The sequence below is a fragment of the Rattus rattus genome, chromosome X (assembly GCF_011064425.1).
Source record: "Rattus rattus isolate New Zealand chromosome X, Rrattus_CSIRO_v1, whole genome shotgun sequence".
NCBI classification, from domain to species: domain Eukaryota; kingdom Metazoa; phylum Chordata; class Mammalia; order Rodentia; family Muridae; genus Rattus; species Rattus rattus.
In genome coordinates, this window is record NC_046172.1 from 12,903,641 (window position 1) to 12,919,814 (window position 16,174).

The following is a 16,174-nucleotide window of genomic DNA, read 5'->3' on the forward strand; positions in this document are numbered from 1 at the left end:
AATATTAAAACAGAGAGTTAAAAGAGAGAGAAGAAAAAGGAAGGAAACAAAAAGAAAAAGACAGAAATACTGTAAGATTAAAAAGATTCAACTTCGAACTTCACTGCGTTACTCTTTTGGATATTATCTGCCCTCCAAAATGTCTCTTTCTATAATGTGTGAACTGTGAGAAGACCGCAAATGTTGCAAGACATGTTCTCATAAGATATCCTCGAATGTACCATTAACTGCTGTGTAATGTTCTCTTCTTCACTAGTCTAAGTCAGTTACTGTAAAAGACTGTGTATCTATGTGTCTACGCACCAGGGCGGGGTCCAGGGCCAGGGCCAGGGCCAAGGCTAGGGCCAAGGCCAGGGCCAGGGCCGGGTCCAGGGCCAGGACCAGGGCCAGGGCCAGGACCAGGGCCAGGGCCAGGACCCGGGCCAGGGCCAGAGATGCTAGTGCTGCTGTTGGAACTTGATGCCCTTAATTCAACATCCAGCCGGTGCTCCATAGATATGGACGAGCCTGGACTGCTTTCCATAGTTACATCTGCAACTAAAGTACAAGTTATGATAAACTAATTAGAATAAAAGGTACTAAGAAAAAAAGGTTTCTGAAAACTTCCACTGAGATGTAAAACAATGCAACTTTGTATGTTGTTACTGCTAAGAGGAGATAGTAAAGTAGAGACTATTAACAGAGGGTTAATTAACAAAATATAAAAGCACTGGTGTTAGTAAGAGCAAGGATGTTTATGATACATAGATTGAACAGTACAAGTAGAATGTTTATGCTCTCGTCTTTCTGTTCTAAAAACTATATACATGTAAATGTGAACATGAAAAGGACATAACGCTTGAATAAACCACAATGTCAGAGGGTTTTAAGACTGACCATTAACATTTCCTTTATATCCTTAAAACAGAATCTTAAATTTGTAAAAGCAAATACTATAATGTTTAAGTTGTGAAAACACTAAAGAGGATCCTACTAAGTTTCATAAATGAAGCATTTTTAAGTTATTTTCATGCATGTACCTACTTATACAAGAAGCACAAACAACTGTGCAACTTTGTACTGAGTATCTAATTTCTTGAGGACTATAATGCAATCACTTAATTTTAAATACTTGTTTCCTATTCTCTAGTTGCAAATTTACTGAATCAAGCATTTCAAATGGCGTCAGAATGTACTAAGCACTTATCGTTCTGCTTATTAAATTCTGACAATTGGTAATTATAATGGACAGGCAAACTATTATTTATCAGCAGTTAATAGACAACATATTTTGCTCAATACTTGGGATCTCACCTGTCAACTTAAATGTCAGCTTGTTCCCAATGAAACATAAACAAACTGAGAAAAAGGATTTCTGGGGACTATAACATGCACAGATAAACATGCCCAAAAACAAAGTCAGAAAAAGGAACAGTATTCTACTAATGTTAACAAACGATGAATTATATTTATTACCTATATCATAAACATAAAATAGATGTCATAATAATCTATGTCATTAAGACAAGACTACTGCAAATTCTAAGAAAGCTGTTGGGGGGATGTTTTTCTATACTATTATGAAGAATATATTAGAGGGATTCAAATGTTAAAAAACATACACACAACACAGCTGAAAACTAAAAAGATCTGGTTTTCTATTTTTAATTTTATCACTTCAAAGATCCCTAAACAATAACCACTTGAAGTCTCCGATCCAAGATAGTTTTCCAAAGTCCCATTTATGAGTTTATAGTCTTCATTGTAATTTATCAAGCATATATTAAGCGGTCAAGATGTAAGGTACTGCAGTAGCAAAGACACTATTTTGACTACACAGAGCTTATTATGTTTTAATAGTATAAATAAGATAATGAACTAAAACATGTCCAGAGTGACTTTAATGGTCTACTCTAGCTCTATTGCTTTACCTCCTAGTTCTATACCAAACAATCCATACATCATCTATATAAAAAAATTGTTAAATTATATACATGAAACTTGTGTGCCTTTTAGTATATGAGTAAGAATTAAGATTTGGGTAGCATAATCGAAGATCACATACACGGAAATATTGGCTTAATAACTTGTTAATTACCATCCATATCAGTTTCCATTTCTTCTCCTTCTTGAGTGGTACTAGGTCTCTGGATCTTTGGCTTGATCACAAAAGGGCATTCTTTACGACACAAATCTACTTCGTGCTACAATCAAGGGAAAAACGTTAAGAAAATCCTATACATTTTAGGGATTAAAAATTCTAACTAAAGAATATCAAGCAGATTATAAACTCTCTAGAAACATAAGAGAGGTAAAATGGTTACTTATGGTAGTTGGGAAAACTCCTAGACTCAGCACTCAGTGGAATTCAATGAAATCTATGCAAAGTGATTCTTTTTTTTTTTTTTTCCCGGAGCTGGGGACCGAACCCAGGGCCTTGCGCTCTACCACTGAGCTAAATCCCCAACCCCGCAAAGTGATTCTTAAGAAAATAATACCTCAAGTCTATAGATGAAGATAGAAAGACCACTATGAGACTGAAAAGCTGCCATGTCCAGGTTGGTGATGAGGTCAACCACTCTGACAGCTCTGGTTACAAATGTTATCTGGTCCTGCTCATCACCAAGAAATTTTATGACCTGCAAGGGAGAGGCAAGCACAATAAATTAAAAAGATAAATTATATTCCTTTGTAAAAATATAGTATTGGATTCCCCATGAGACAGCACAGTATGAAATTGGAGGGAAGAGAAGGACATATGCTGAATGTTTTATCAAATAATAATGCTATGAATTCAAGGACTGGATTCAACTTCCTGGAGCCACATGCAGAACAATTCATAAATATGATTAAATAAGACAAAACTCTCCATTTTATTAAAAGCCAGTAATACTAAGACCCACGGTCTCAAAACACCAACCATTATGTCACACTATTATGTATATAGCACTGTCTAGACCCAGGGTCTCCAGGCTACCAAATTATGCTGGCTTACAAAAATTCTTAATATTGACCACAGATACATGTGACATAAACTATAACTCTTTTAAGATAAACTTCCTGTGCTATCTACTCACCCGTAAGTCATTCAAAATCTGTCCTCTCTTAGTTGATTCTCACACAATTAGAAAGGAAAAGCAGAATACCTTTAGTAAGGCTTCCATCATTCCACAAGAGACCAAGGCTTCGCCACCAGCATCATAGCTGGCCAGATGGTACAAAAAGGAGAAAAGAGCTGTGGCAAACTGGTGGGGGTATGGGTCCATGGAAGGATCTAGAAAAGAAGTTGTGAAAGGGATAGAAAGAATAAGCTCAGGATTTTCAATAATGAAGCTAGCACATTGTAAAACAATGAAAAGGTTGAGATCCTCTTGTTCCTTGGTAAATAATTACTACCCAAACCTACCAATCATGGCCTGAATGCAGTTCCGCACAAGTACAGGCAAAAAACCATGGTAGGAGGCAGTTCCAGTACAGTCAATAATACTGCTGAGCTTGGGAGTTCTCTCCAAATGAACAATTGATGTTAATGTTCGTAAAGAAGCAGCTTTAATTTCCTATGAGGACAAAGTAAACATTGTCAAAAATAAATGGATACCCAAACTAAGGTGCTAATACCTTAAAATCAGATTTTCAGTAATTTTACTAATACTGTATGAGGAGACTGAGGGCAGTAGAGAATAGCACTGCATATCTGGTATTCAGTAATTCCACAGTCTAATTCACAGAGAAAAAAGCAAAGGGTTCAGGTTTCTTGCATAAGACATTTTTGGGCCTTAAGAAAAACAGAAGGCAGATACATATAAAACTTGATATGTGGACATTAATAGACACTTACCATAAGCTGCTTATCTGTTATTTGAAGGACATCTACCAACTCCTCTATCAACCCATTATACAAGATACTGTTTGCTGACTCTTGCAAGGCATTAGAATAGACTGCAAAAGAGAAGCAAAGACTTTGGCAGAAATGCAGTTACTAAGCCACCACTGGATAACACACCTTCCAATCAGGACAAAAGGATAAAATCACTATGTTATGAGACTGTGGTAAGATCTGGATAACCACCCATTTCTCTACTAAAATTATCAGTATCCTTGAAGAATTTGGGAGGAGTTTTATAGAAAAAGAAAGCACAGTTCATTTTCCAAACATCACTACTTGATAGTACTATAACTATCCTTAGGATATAGGTATAGACTTTTATTTTGGCTTCTTCCTTTGTTTTTACACCACAAATCCTTTTTAAAACAAAGAATATTTATGGACTACTGTACACTGACTGGCAAATGTGTGTGGCACTATTAAAAGTTAAGAATGTGCATAATCTAGAAGGGCCTCCTAGTGCATTATCTTTAATCCCAAGACTTGGGATGAACAGGCAGGTAAACTTCTGAGTTCAAGGATAGCCTGGCCAATACCATGAGCTCTAAGACAGACAGAGCCACATAGTAAGACTCTATCTCAAGAAAATGCATGTAATCTACTTTTTGGTGAATTATACTGGAGTACACTTTGAAGTTAAAAAAAAAAAAGGCTGATGGGAGTACGCTCATTACCTTTAATAAACACTTTCTGGATAACCATTAAAATGCCAGAAATTGTACTAGGTATGGACATAAATATGAAAGATTTCATAACAAGATGTGCAGCTCTAAGAATTGATAATCAGAAACTAAATGAAAGTAGGTAGTAATAGTCATACTGTCCTTTCATGCCTTCTAATGTGACTAGCATGTGACGGGCTGTTCTCCAGGATTTTCTTTAGAATAGCTTATAAATACTGTACCAATATATAGTACTTGAAGTTGCCTGAGGGAATACAATATGTAGGCATACAATCCTCAGAACCAGGGTGAGAGCCTTAAAAGCATGTGATTTCTACATAAAGATGAAGTTATGTCATTTGTAGAAAAATAGATGCAACTCAATGCAAAATGGACAACTAACATGTTTTCTCTCATTTGTATGTCCTAGGCTTTACATACATACAATTAGTTATGTGCTAATGAAATAATAAAAATGAAACTGTCTGGGGAACAAAGGTAGTAAAATTGGCCAAAGAGGAGAGAAATAAGCTATAATGGGAATTACACATTCAAATTACATTATATGCTTACATAAAAATGGACCAATAGAATTGTACATAATTAAGAACAAAAACATCTGTGTTTTTTATTCTCTTATAGAGTATTAACTACTTAATTATTTTCAGACCTCAAAATTATACCTGATAGGATGGGAGAACTGGACAAGAAACTATCAAGAAGAATAGGGACCAGTAAGATGTTGACAACCAAGCCCAAGTGACATGACAATAAAAGATTTATTTTTTTCTAGTACATAAAAGAGCTCAAGAATGATGAATAATTACAGTAATCACTGGGATATGTAAATACTTTTATAATTTAAGTTGCCATAATAAGGCGTCATAAAAATAAAGATAGATTCTTACCTAATATAGATATCGCATGCAGTCTGGCCTGAACAGCTTGTAATCGCTTCCTGTGATTAGAAAAGCCATGGGCCAGTCGTATATGAGTAAATAACAGCATCTGCAGAGACAATGTAAATCTTTTTGTCATTACAAATCATTACAAAGGGTAGGTTTTTATTGAGTGGTTACCTTTTAGGCTTCTTGGTAAAATGGTTTTGTTGCTTGGGTACATACCGAACTAGTATTACCTATTGTGTTATCTGACAGAACTAGAGTGACAAAATATCCTAATATTTCAAACACTGTCACTACACGTTGATAGACAAAAAAAATAAGACTTCAAAATTTCAATAAATTAAATATTTGACCATTGCCAAAAAGAACAGAACAAGCTAACACAATTAAATTATCCTAAATGTATCTAAAATGTTGAGAAAGCTATCACCATTACTAGATACTCATTTTGAGTCAGCTTACAAATTTATGTTTCCAATCTATCATAACATGCTAGAAGTTATTTTTCTCCTTGAGAAGAGGAAACAAACATCTAGATAGTTAGTCTGCTATGGTTGGACTCCAAATATATATCAATTTTGCTATGGCTTCTGTTTGTCTATTTTTCAGATGTATTTTACCTGTTTATCCTTAGGAATGCTGTACATTTTGGTAAGAGATTCCATTATTTCAGAAGGACTTTCTGAAATCTGTATTACAAAAAATTTAGTTAGGAACAAATCTACAAACAAAAATTAACTAACCAGTTGTCAAAGAATTCTCTTACCTTGTCAAGTTGTTCTATGTGAATATAATGTAGTGTATTACTAGTTGTCTGAAATTAAAAATTGAAATAACCATTAGGGGAACACTAAGTAGCTTGTAAGAACCACTGAGAACAAAATGTCATCCTAGGTGTAAAGCCAACTGCTTAAAATATCAAGGTAATTTCATAAGTCAACCAAAGCATCCATTTTCCACATAATAGTCACAAGATTGCTTCTTTCAAACTGCTAGTATTAACTACAATTCTGTTAGCCAGGCATGTTTCATATTTTGTGATCCTTTTTAACCCTTGTCTAATAACCTCTACAATCTCAGTATTCATACCAAAGACTGAATACCTGAGAATAGCTTCTCATGCTTTGAAGACAATTTTAATCTAGAAAAAAATCTTAACAATGAAAGTGGAAGAAAAATCTGATTCATTAGGGAATTTCCATACCAAATCAAGTCTTAGCCCATCATCCAGGAATTTGAAACATCAAGATTTTATACGCAAAATACAGATCTGTTTAACAGACTGGGATAAATACAGAAATTGAAACCCAACTATGTAAGACTATTAGGATGGCATTCCAAACAGAGACTATGAGCAAAATATGGTAGTGCCCAATAGAAGGAGTTGTATCTTTTGGCAGGTGAGGGTTGGGGGGTAGAGAGCATCCTCTTAGAGGAAAGGGGGAGGAGGAATGGGATGAAAATGTGGGAAGGAGTGCCTGGAAGGGGGGTACTGGCTGGAATGTAAATAAATAATAAAAAGTATGAGAAGCAGGCATATGATTAACATTTAGTCCTGAAAAGGTTCTAGGTATATATCTAGCTTCATAGGGCAGCGAACAAAACATCCCCTTATTTAAACTAAGAGATTCTATAAACAGCAGCAAAATAACCAGACTCACCCTCTTCTCAATTTTGACCTCAGCTCCAGGATCTGCATAAAATTCAAAGTGTAGTGTGGTTGCACTGGGTGGATATTTCTGTGTATAAAAGCAATAAACATCAAGCTTAAACTGATTTTAGACATAGATGTCTCCAACACACTCCTCAAACACATTATGACAGCAGTATAGTTTACATCAATAGTGTCTTTAATCCCTTGCCTTGACCATAGTTCAGATGACATTTGTGGGAAGCAGAATCAGAAGGCTAGAGTTTAGAGATCCAAATCTGTTTTCAAATCTGTTATTCTTTTAATACACAAATTTTGACTACAGTTATTCTTGTGGTGGGTTAAGTCTACTAAGTAATAATGCAAATAACTTTAATAAACAATGGAGAATAAGTATCAGGGTTAAAATCTTGGCATCAGCTAAAGAATGGAAAAGGGCATTCTTGTGAAAACTTATTTCCAGCCTCTTTATGGACACTTTTTTTAATTACTCCAAACACTCCATTCTGTACCATTCTAGAACATGTTTCATGTTTTCCTGCCCGAGTAAACACCAAACCAAAAAAATCTACACTCTCAAAGCACATCTTCTTATATAACTATAAAACTAATGACATATTAAATATAACAGCACCCTGTCCATTACAACATACCCTTGAAAGAAAACATGACACTATTATTGTTTGCCTTTTTAAAATTTTGTTCAACAAGTGCATCTACCATTTAAAGTTTAAGAATTTAAACGAACATGCCAAATCTCCACCTTGATAGAGAAGAAAGGACTAAAACAGGTAACAGACATCACACAAACCTAGAAGTCTTAACATGCAGAATGAGCTTCAGAATTGACATACTGTTCTTTAGAATAAAATATGTTTTCAAAATTGAAACTCCAAACTGAATAACATTTAAGACATGTTTCCTTTATTACTGACATAGAGTCGTCACAGGTACTTACTAAAGAAATGTCTATCAGCTAAGGTAGGAAAATAACCTGCTCTAATATGTAGGTTTCTGTAACTAGAAAAAAAGAGCCATACTACCAATGGATAAACATTTCCACAAGATAAATGAGATTTGATCATATCCACTTGGTATTAAATGCCTGACTAGGCTCTACTTGAAACACAGAAAGCAGAAGGGAAGATAACCTAAATTCATAAGCAGGGAACCAGTAACAAGGTAAGAGGTAAAAGCATGAAAATATACTGAACAATACTAAGTTCTTTTTAAAAAATATTTTAAAAATGTTATCTGTATGATTAGTTTAATTGCATGTTTGTCTACTGTTCTATGTGAGTGCCTGCAGAGGTTATCATAGGGCCCGACACTGGAGTTACAGTTATTTTTAGTTGTCGTGGGGGTGCTGGAAATAAAATGTGGGTCAACTACTCTTGATTTGTCATCTCTATGGCCCCTATACTTAAAACACAAAGCACTTCCTATCAGCCATTCCTGAACACTGCTCAAGAGTTCTGATACTTGTCTGAGTATGTAAGTAAATGTAGTCAAAGCTGATCTTGAAGTGGTGCTATTCCTCCCTCCATACCCCAAATACAGATGTGTACCATTCTTCCCAGTTTTCTGGGATTTAAAAAAAAAACTTTTGATTTGATTCGGTAAATTCAACTTATTTCAGAACTGGGTATATGATCATATACTACTCTGAGAATCTTTTTATCCATAACCAGAACCATAACCAGAATTAAAGTTCAAATTTCCTAAAGCTATTATGTATTAATTTTTCAAGTTCCACAAAAGTCCTGATGTCAAGTGTCAATTTAGATATCATACATTCATTGTTAAGTTAGGCTTAGAACGAGACTATATATCATATCGCAAATAGTTACTCACCAACATTTGCAAATCTCTGCAACATTCTGCCAATCCAAAGCCATTCTCCTTTCCACCCCAGCTCTTAGTAAAGAAAAAAAAAAACTGTTAAGACCATGCTTATGGTCGTAGGCTTATAAAGTATTTAATGAAAAAACAAATTTATTTTATGGTTTTGTGGGGGTGTTCAAGCTAAGAGGACAAAGCAGCAATGGTAGCCAACTACTGCATTCCATATGTCGAAATTCATGCTTGCTGGCATTTAGTCATAGCTGGCCTTTCTCACCATTCTACTTTTTTAATCTTCCTTTCACCAGGGTGAAACCACACTTTTTTGACATAAGTCAAATTACATACTATGAGTCTTTATTATTTGTATGTTGGTTTGAATAAAAGTGGCCCTTATAAACTCATATATGTAAATGCTTAGAGAAGTATATGGCCTTGTTGGAGGAAGTATGTAAATAGGGAGAGGCTTTGGGCCTTCAAATGCCCAAGTCAGACCCCAGTGTTTCTTTCCTCTGCCTTCATGTCCCCATGTAAAGCTCTTAAGCTCCTTCTCCAGCACTATGTATACTTACATATTGCCAATGCTTCCTACCATGCTGACCATGGGCTAAACCCCTGAACCTGTAAAGCAAGCCCCAATTAAATACTTTCCTTTATAAGAATCGCTATAGTTACATGACTAAGATGTTTTGCCAACCTATGTATAAGAGCTTTCAAACAAGTGCCTGTGGTAATGAGCAGCACAGTTCCTAGAAACATCCAAACCCCAAAGCCCAACCATATAATTTTGATTATGGACTACGCTGCATCTTCTTTGGCCTTTGAAATACCCAAAATTTTATCAGCAACACACACACACACACACACACACACACACACACACACACACACACACACACACACACACGCGTGTATAAGGTACTTTTACCATGCTGTCTTATCATAAGAAATGAAAAGTTACTGACAGAAGGTAGTCCCAATAAGTAGGCTACTGCCATGACAGGACTGACCATACTGTTATTTGAAAGTAATATAGAAGACTTTCAGGACCTTGGACTAGCAAAATGGTTGAACACTGCAAACTGAACTTATCTGGCCATCCTAGCTGGAGCTTAGAAGACAGCAGTGCTGAGAACAAAGTGAACTATGGAGGCATAAAAGCTTTCAGGGGAGAACAATATTAACAACTAGACTAAAGATCCTAAGCCTGATATTTTGGTCAAGAATGTGGCTGCCTTTGCCCTGGTCCTAAGAATCTCCCTGGAGCTAAACTGAAAAGTTTTAGATTATTTTGAGACAAAGAATCCAAGACATCCTATTATTGATTCTGTTGTGATATTAGTAATGATCACTTTTATTCAGGCCTACAATAGAAAAGACCAAGCAAGAAAAAAAGAGATATAAAGTATACAATTTAAAGAGGAAAACAAAAACACCAGAAAATTAAATGTTGGGAGTCATGACTTGTGCTGAAAGAGCTAAGGCCAGACACAAAATGGAATAAAGGAATAGTACCATTGGGCTAAGACTCCCACGCCCAGCTAGTCCTACAATTTGTGAAAGGAAAAAGCCTAAAGGATTTTCTGCTCCTAAAAAGCACTATCAAATCCAATCTTACACAAATATAATTTAAGAGGTGGGAGAAGCAGGCTCCATCCCATGCAGGCAGCTAAACTTGGCAGCATCAACTATGTGGTTCTGACTTTAAAATTATGAAGGATGCAGGAGAAACAGGGTTGTAGAGTCATTCTACAAGGCTAAATAAAACCCCTAAAGCCAGGTTTCTATCAGGGGATTCCATGAAGGCAGGGAGTATGTTACAGTCAGAGAAGGTATTAAAAAAGAACCATCTTTGACATATTATAGGTTTTTATTCTTTGATATATTATAGGATTTGGAGTATGTTCTGATGACTTTCCAACTTGCGTTTGATACAGTATTTCCTCACTAAACCCCATTCCTCCCATTTATAATTGTAATGTACATTCTATGCCATTGTATGTTGCAAGAATGTAATTTGCTTTGATGTGAACTCTCTAGGGGCTTGCAATTAAGAGACTACCTGGAATCAAAGAATAAACTGACTTTTAAATTGTGTTGAGACTATGAAAGGCTATGGGGACTTTTGAAATTGTAATAAATGCACTTTGCATCATATGGCCATGAGCCCAAGGAACCCAGAGAATAAAATGTAGTGGTGTGAATGAGAATGGTTCAAATACTGTAAGCTACGTTTGTACTTGGAAGGATTAGGTAAGGGACGGCCTTGGAGGAGATCACTGAGTCTAGGCTTTGAGGTCTCAAAATCCCATGCCAAATTCAACTACCTCTGTCCATCTCCTACTTGAAGATCAAGACGTAAGCTGTCAGCTATCAGCTGCCATGCTCTTGGCCATGGTCATGACCTATAACCCTCTATAATCATGAGCACTAACCCTTTCACAAGTTGCCTTGGTTGTGGTGTTTTAATCACAGCAATAGGAACGTAATTAAGAAACACACTAAAAGAAAACTACATAAAGACTTTACCTTTCCTCTATCAACTGGCTAAAAACTATTTTCATAGCAGTAATGATAATGAAAACAGTAGCACAAGGAACTCCAAACACTCACCTGTTACTAAAGGAGTAAATGCATTTGATGAACAGTTCAGAATCAATCAACTTTGTAAGAATTTTGCAAACTAGCTTCCTGATATTAAATTTACCAAACCCTAGCCTATATTCATTAGCTATAAACAATAGTTCACATTCCTGGAGTGAGGACAATGAATCTTCATGCAATAACAGTGTTTGATTGTTTTGGTCTCTGAAAGACAAACTCAAAGGGCTTGTTGCTAAGTTTGCTTAATTTGGAACTTTCCTAAGGAAAGGGTCTTGCTGAAAATATAGAGTAAGCAGTTCCTATCCTTCTGGGATAAGGCTCTGGTTAGTCTTTGGCCCATGGAGGTCAAAGGTCAAAGTCAGGTGTTCCTCAAGTGGTATCACCTGGTTTTGAGACAAGGCTTATTTCATTAGCCTAGAAATCACCATGTAAAGCTTGGCTAGCTGGCCAGAGAGCTCTAAATACCCACCTATCTCTATATGCCCAATGCTAGGATTATAAACTGTGCCAACACTCCTTGTATTTTTATTGAGTTCTAGAGATTCAATTCAAGTCCTGGTGCTTCCATGGCCAAGAACATTCCTGTGAGCTAGGTTTCTCTATTTTTGATATGCTACTTGTCTTCTCAAAGGCAAACTATGTAAGCTAAGAATTATATATTTACATTGATGTATGTACAATGTATAGAAATGTAGTTTGTAAAGGGAACATCAATAAAAACAGAAAAAGAAAATGGAAATAAGTTTTTGTATACTATTATTAAAAAGAGGCTCAGGATGTACCTTACTGATTGTGTACTTGCACAGTATACACAGTCTTTTGTTTCTTCAATAGCCTGAACCACAATCAACAACAAATAACTAGTATTAAAAGTATAATTTTGTAACTTAAGATAACAATTCTGATTTCCAGGGCAGTTAACAATGACTAGATAAAAAACCAACAGGGAAACTGAAAACCCGAACAATGTCAAGTCAACTAGACTTAACAGACATTTAGAACCTATGCAAGACTAGCACATATACTCTTTCCATAACACATCACAAACTCCTACAGTAGACCTTAAGTAGCAAAATAACCCTTAATACATTTAAACCAAATCTGCCATTGACAGTGTCATTAGATATGGGGAAAAATCAGAAATACATCAGAAAAATCTGGAAAACCATCACAAATCTGGAAAATTCATTAGAACATGGTAATTAAACAATACTCCAATGGGGTCAAAAAGAAAAAAAAAATCACAGGGAAAATCATAAAATTACTAAATATGGGTAAAATGAGAGCACAAAATTCCACAAATTAAAATACATATATTAAAAATCACATATTTCAACACTTTTATCTTAAATAAACCAGTCAACACATCTCAAAAGAACATGTAAAGAAAAAAGATACAACTAAACAGAGAAAAACAATATCTAACAAAATACAAACAAAACTATAGCTAGCTTGAACAAAAAGGTACACTTTCACAAATACATATAGGGATTACCAATGAAGAAACAAGCTAAATAAAAATATGTAAAGCACAAGGTCGAATATTCATTAAAAACTATTTTTAAAGCAATTATTGTTAATTACAGCCAAAACATTCATGAACAAAAAAATATTTACTATGACAACTGATTACAATAGGAAAAATGAAAATTTCCCAAATAGAAAGAAAACTGAGACAACCACAAATGCCATAATTTGACTGTACTCAGATTTTTCACTTAAAAATTTAAGCTTACATGGAAGAAAGAATTGGTTTCTTCCTTTATGGAAACAAGACCTTCCTAACCAACCCCATGTGGTTTTCTATTTTCTTCCACACACCTCTGTTAAATGCAGTTTTGCTGTACAGCACATGTTTGCCAACCTGCTTCTGTTGGCCAAGTGCTGAACTTAAAGGGGTGTGCCATGTCTGGCTATTCAGTTATTCAATTATTTTATAGTTCATGTTTTTGTTAAAGCAGAGCTCCATGTATCCTAGATTGGTCTTGAAATTGCTACACAGACAAGGATTTGCCTTCAATTTCTGATCCTCCTGAGTGCTAGCAATACAGATAAGTACCACCACACTCAATTTATCCATGTTAGAGAAGCACTCTACCAATAAAACTACATCTTTAGCCAAATATTTGCAATTTTAAACATGTAGTTCTTTAATATATCTTAACAATTTTTACCAAAATTGTTTCCTGAATAGTAACACTGAATTCATCTTCTGTTAAAGTCATCTTTTACATAAATTATGCACTCACTCTTACTTTCCTTCTCCTGTTACCTCTCCCCTCCTCCCCCACCCAAGTATTCAAGAAACGCTCTGCCTAAGATTGGAGATTAAAGGCATACACCACCAATGTCATAGATTAATTTCTTACATGTTTGCTATATATGATTTGGAACCTATTTAATCATCAATTGAGTACATTAATTACTATACTTTTTAAAGATTTTTTTACAAACACACACACACACACACACACACACACACACACACACACACACAGAAGTTGTCTTCAGACACACCAGAAGAGGGCATCAGATCTCATTACAGATGGTTGGGAGCCACCATGTGGTTGCTGGGATTTGAACTCAGGACCTCTGGAAGAGCAGTCAGTGCTCTTAACCTCCAAGCCATCTCTCCAGCCCCTAATTACTCTACTTTTATAAAACAATTTAGAGCCTAATAAAGCAAGTACTTCCTCATTATAGTTCTAGTATTCTTTTGGCTATTTTTAGAAATTCCATAGAAGATATGAAATTTGTTGAAAACCAATAGGTAGGAGTATACAAAGGCTAGAGGCTACATGAAAGATACAGGTTAAGTCAAACCACAAATTTAAACATACAAGGCAGATACGAGGCTTGACACAATTTCTTTTTTTCTTCTATTTCCCCAACTAATAGATAGCACTGAAACACACTTGGCTAGTACACTAACAAAGCATGATATAAAATTAAATATGCTGCAAGTGATATTACAGAAAAATGTATCAAACATGACCACAACCAATTCTGTAAATTTCTAGATTTTGTTTTTAATACTAGGAAGCAAAATCTCCTTTGTCATCAAAACAAATGTTTATAAATTTTAGGAGATACTAAACAGGACTATTAAAATAACACTAGTCCTTTATCCTTTTTTATTCTTATGTATTTGTACCGTTTTCTCAGTTATACATGACTTTGTCAAAGACAGTGAGTGTTTCATTGTTTATCCAGGAAGGGTTGAGTATAAACTTCTTTAATGGTACCAAATAGAAAATTGGACAATGACTAAGGAGCTATCTTACAGGCTTTAATGAGACCCCAGGTATGAAATAACAATTCTCCAGCAACTCCAAAAACCTAAGAACAGTAGATACTGCATCTCTTAACTTTTTCAGGAACTAAGAGCCCATATATTTCCCCCCAAAATAATATACATAACCTATGAGCCACATTGTGCTCACCTACCCAGTGGGCATTATTATATGACCCTAGTAATTAAGTAGGTATATATTTAAAAATAACTAGGGTATCAGTCATGCTTAAAGCACCACTTTAGAAGATGAAATGCTAAAGTATTCAGACATGAGAGAAGACTTGATATTTTTAAGATGAAATTTGCTTTTAAAGGTCTGTTTGTTTGTTTATGTATTTATATGAGTACACTGTAGCTGTACTCAGACACCAGAAAAGGGCATCCTATCCCATTACAGGTGGTTGTGAGCCACCATGTGGTTGCTGGGAATTAAACTCAGGACCTCTGGAAGAGCAGTCAGTGCTCTTGACTGCTGAACCATCTCTCCAGCCCAAGATTAAATTTTATTAATTTTAATAAATAAATAATTTTTAAATAATTTTTAAGAATTAATTAATTCTTAGTGTTAAGATCATTTTCTAGTTTTCCCTCAGATCGGTGTCATAAGTCTATATGGTAAGTGCTATCCCTGTGTATTTATCTATTACTTGACTATCACACTGAATTTTAATAATTTTTTGAGATAGGGTATTACTATATAAGCTTGGGTGGTTTTGAATTCTCTATGTAAATCAGGTTGTCTTTGAAATTAAGAGGCCCACTGCCCTATTCCTTTTGAGTGCTGGATTTTAAAGATGTATATGTCACCACACACTGACAGTTCTAACAATTTTATATCATCTCCCTAGGAAACCAAAAGACAACCAAACTGACAGCAAACTCTTTTAAAGAGTAAGGCAATGGGTGTATGCTGGGAATTGTAAGGCAATGGGTGTATGCTGGGAATTGTAAGGCAATGGGTGTATGCTGGGAATTGTAAGGCAATGGGTGTATGCTGGGAATTGAACAAGAGTACACTCTTAAACTGCTGAAATCATCTCTTCAGATCCCTCTACTACAAAGAACTATTCGGCATTTTGGTGGATTCTTTCATTTCTTCCTCCATTAGGAATACAGGTAGATTCACAAATTTAAAGCTTCCTTTCAAGTTCTTATTACATTTTCACTGACTTATTTAATATGTCTTTGGCATGCACACCTACATTCTATATAGTATGCAAGTAGAGGTCAGAAGAAAAGATTTAGGAGTCATTCTCTTACCACGTGGATGTCAGCATCAAATTCTGGTTATTAGTGTTAAGCTTGGTGGCAAAGACCTGCTGTTTGATTAATGTGACCAACAGCAATTTA

At 35.3% G+C, this 16,174-nt stretch overlaps 1 protein-coding gene across 1 annotated transcript in view; it reads right to left on the reverse strand.

Moving 5' to 3' along the window:
• The window catches only part of Huwe1 (HECT, UBA and WWE domain containing E3 ubiquitin protein ligase 1), a 128,440-nt gene that overhangs the window by 73,321 nt on the left and 38,945 nt on the right, over positions 1-16,174 (reverse strand). Inside the window, 10 exon segments of the mRNA XM_032889688.1 lie at positions 2,078-2,183; positions 2,478-2,618; positions 3,126-3,253; positions 3,386-3,536; positions 3,818-3,918; positions 5,436-5,535; positions 6,053-6,121; positions 6,199-6,246; positions 7,094-7,171; positions 8,938-9,000. Coding sequence (XP_032745579.1) covers positions 2,078-2,183; positions 2,478-2,618; positions 3,126-3,253; positions 3,386-3,536; positions 3,818-3,918; positions 5,436-5,535; positions 6,053-6,121; positions 6,199-6,246; positions 7,094-7,171; positions 8,938-9,000 — 985 coding nt within the window.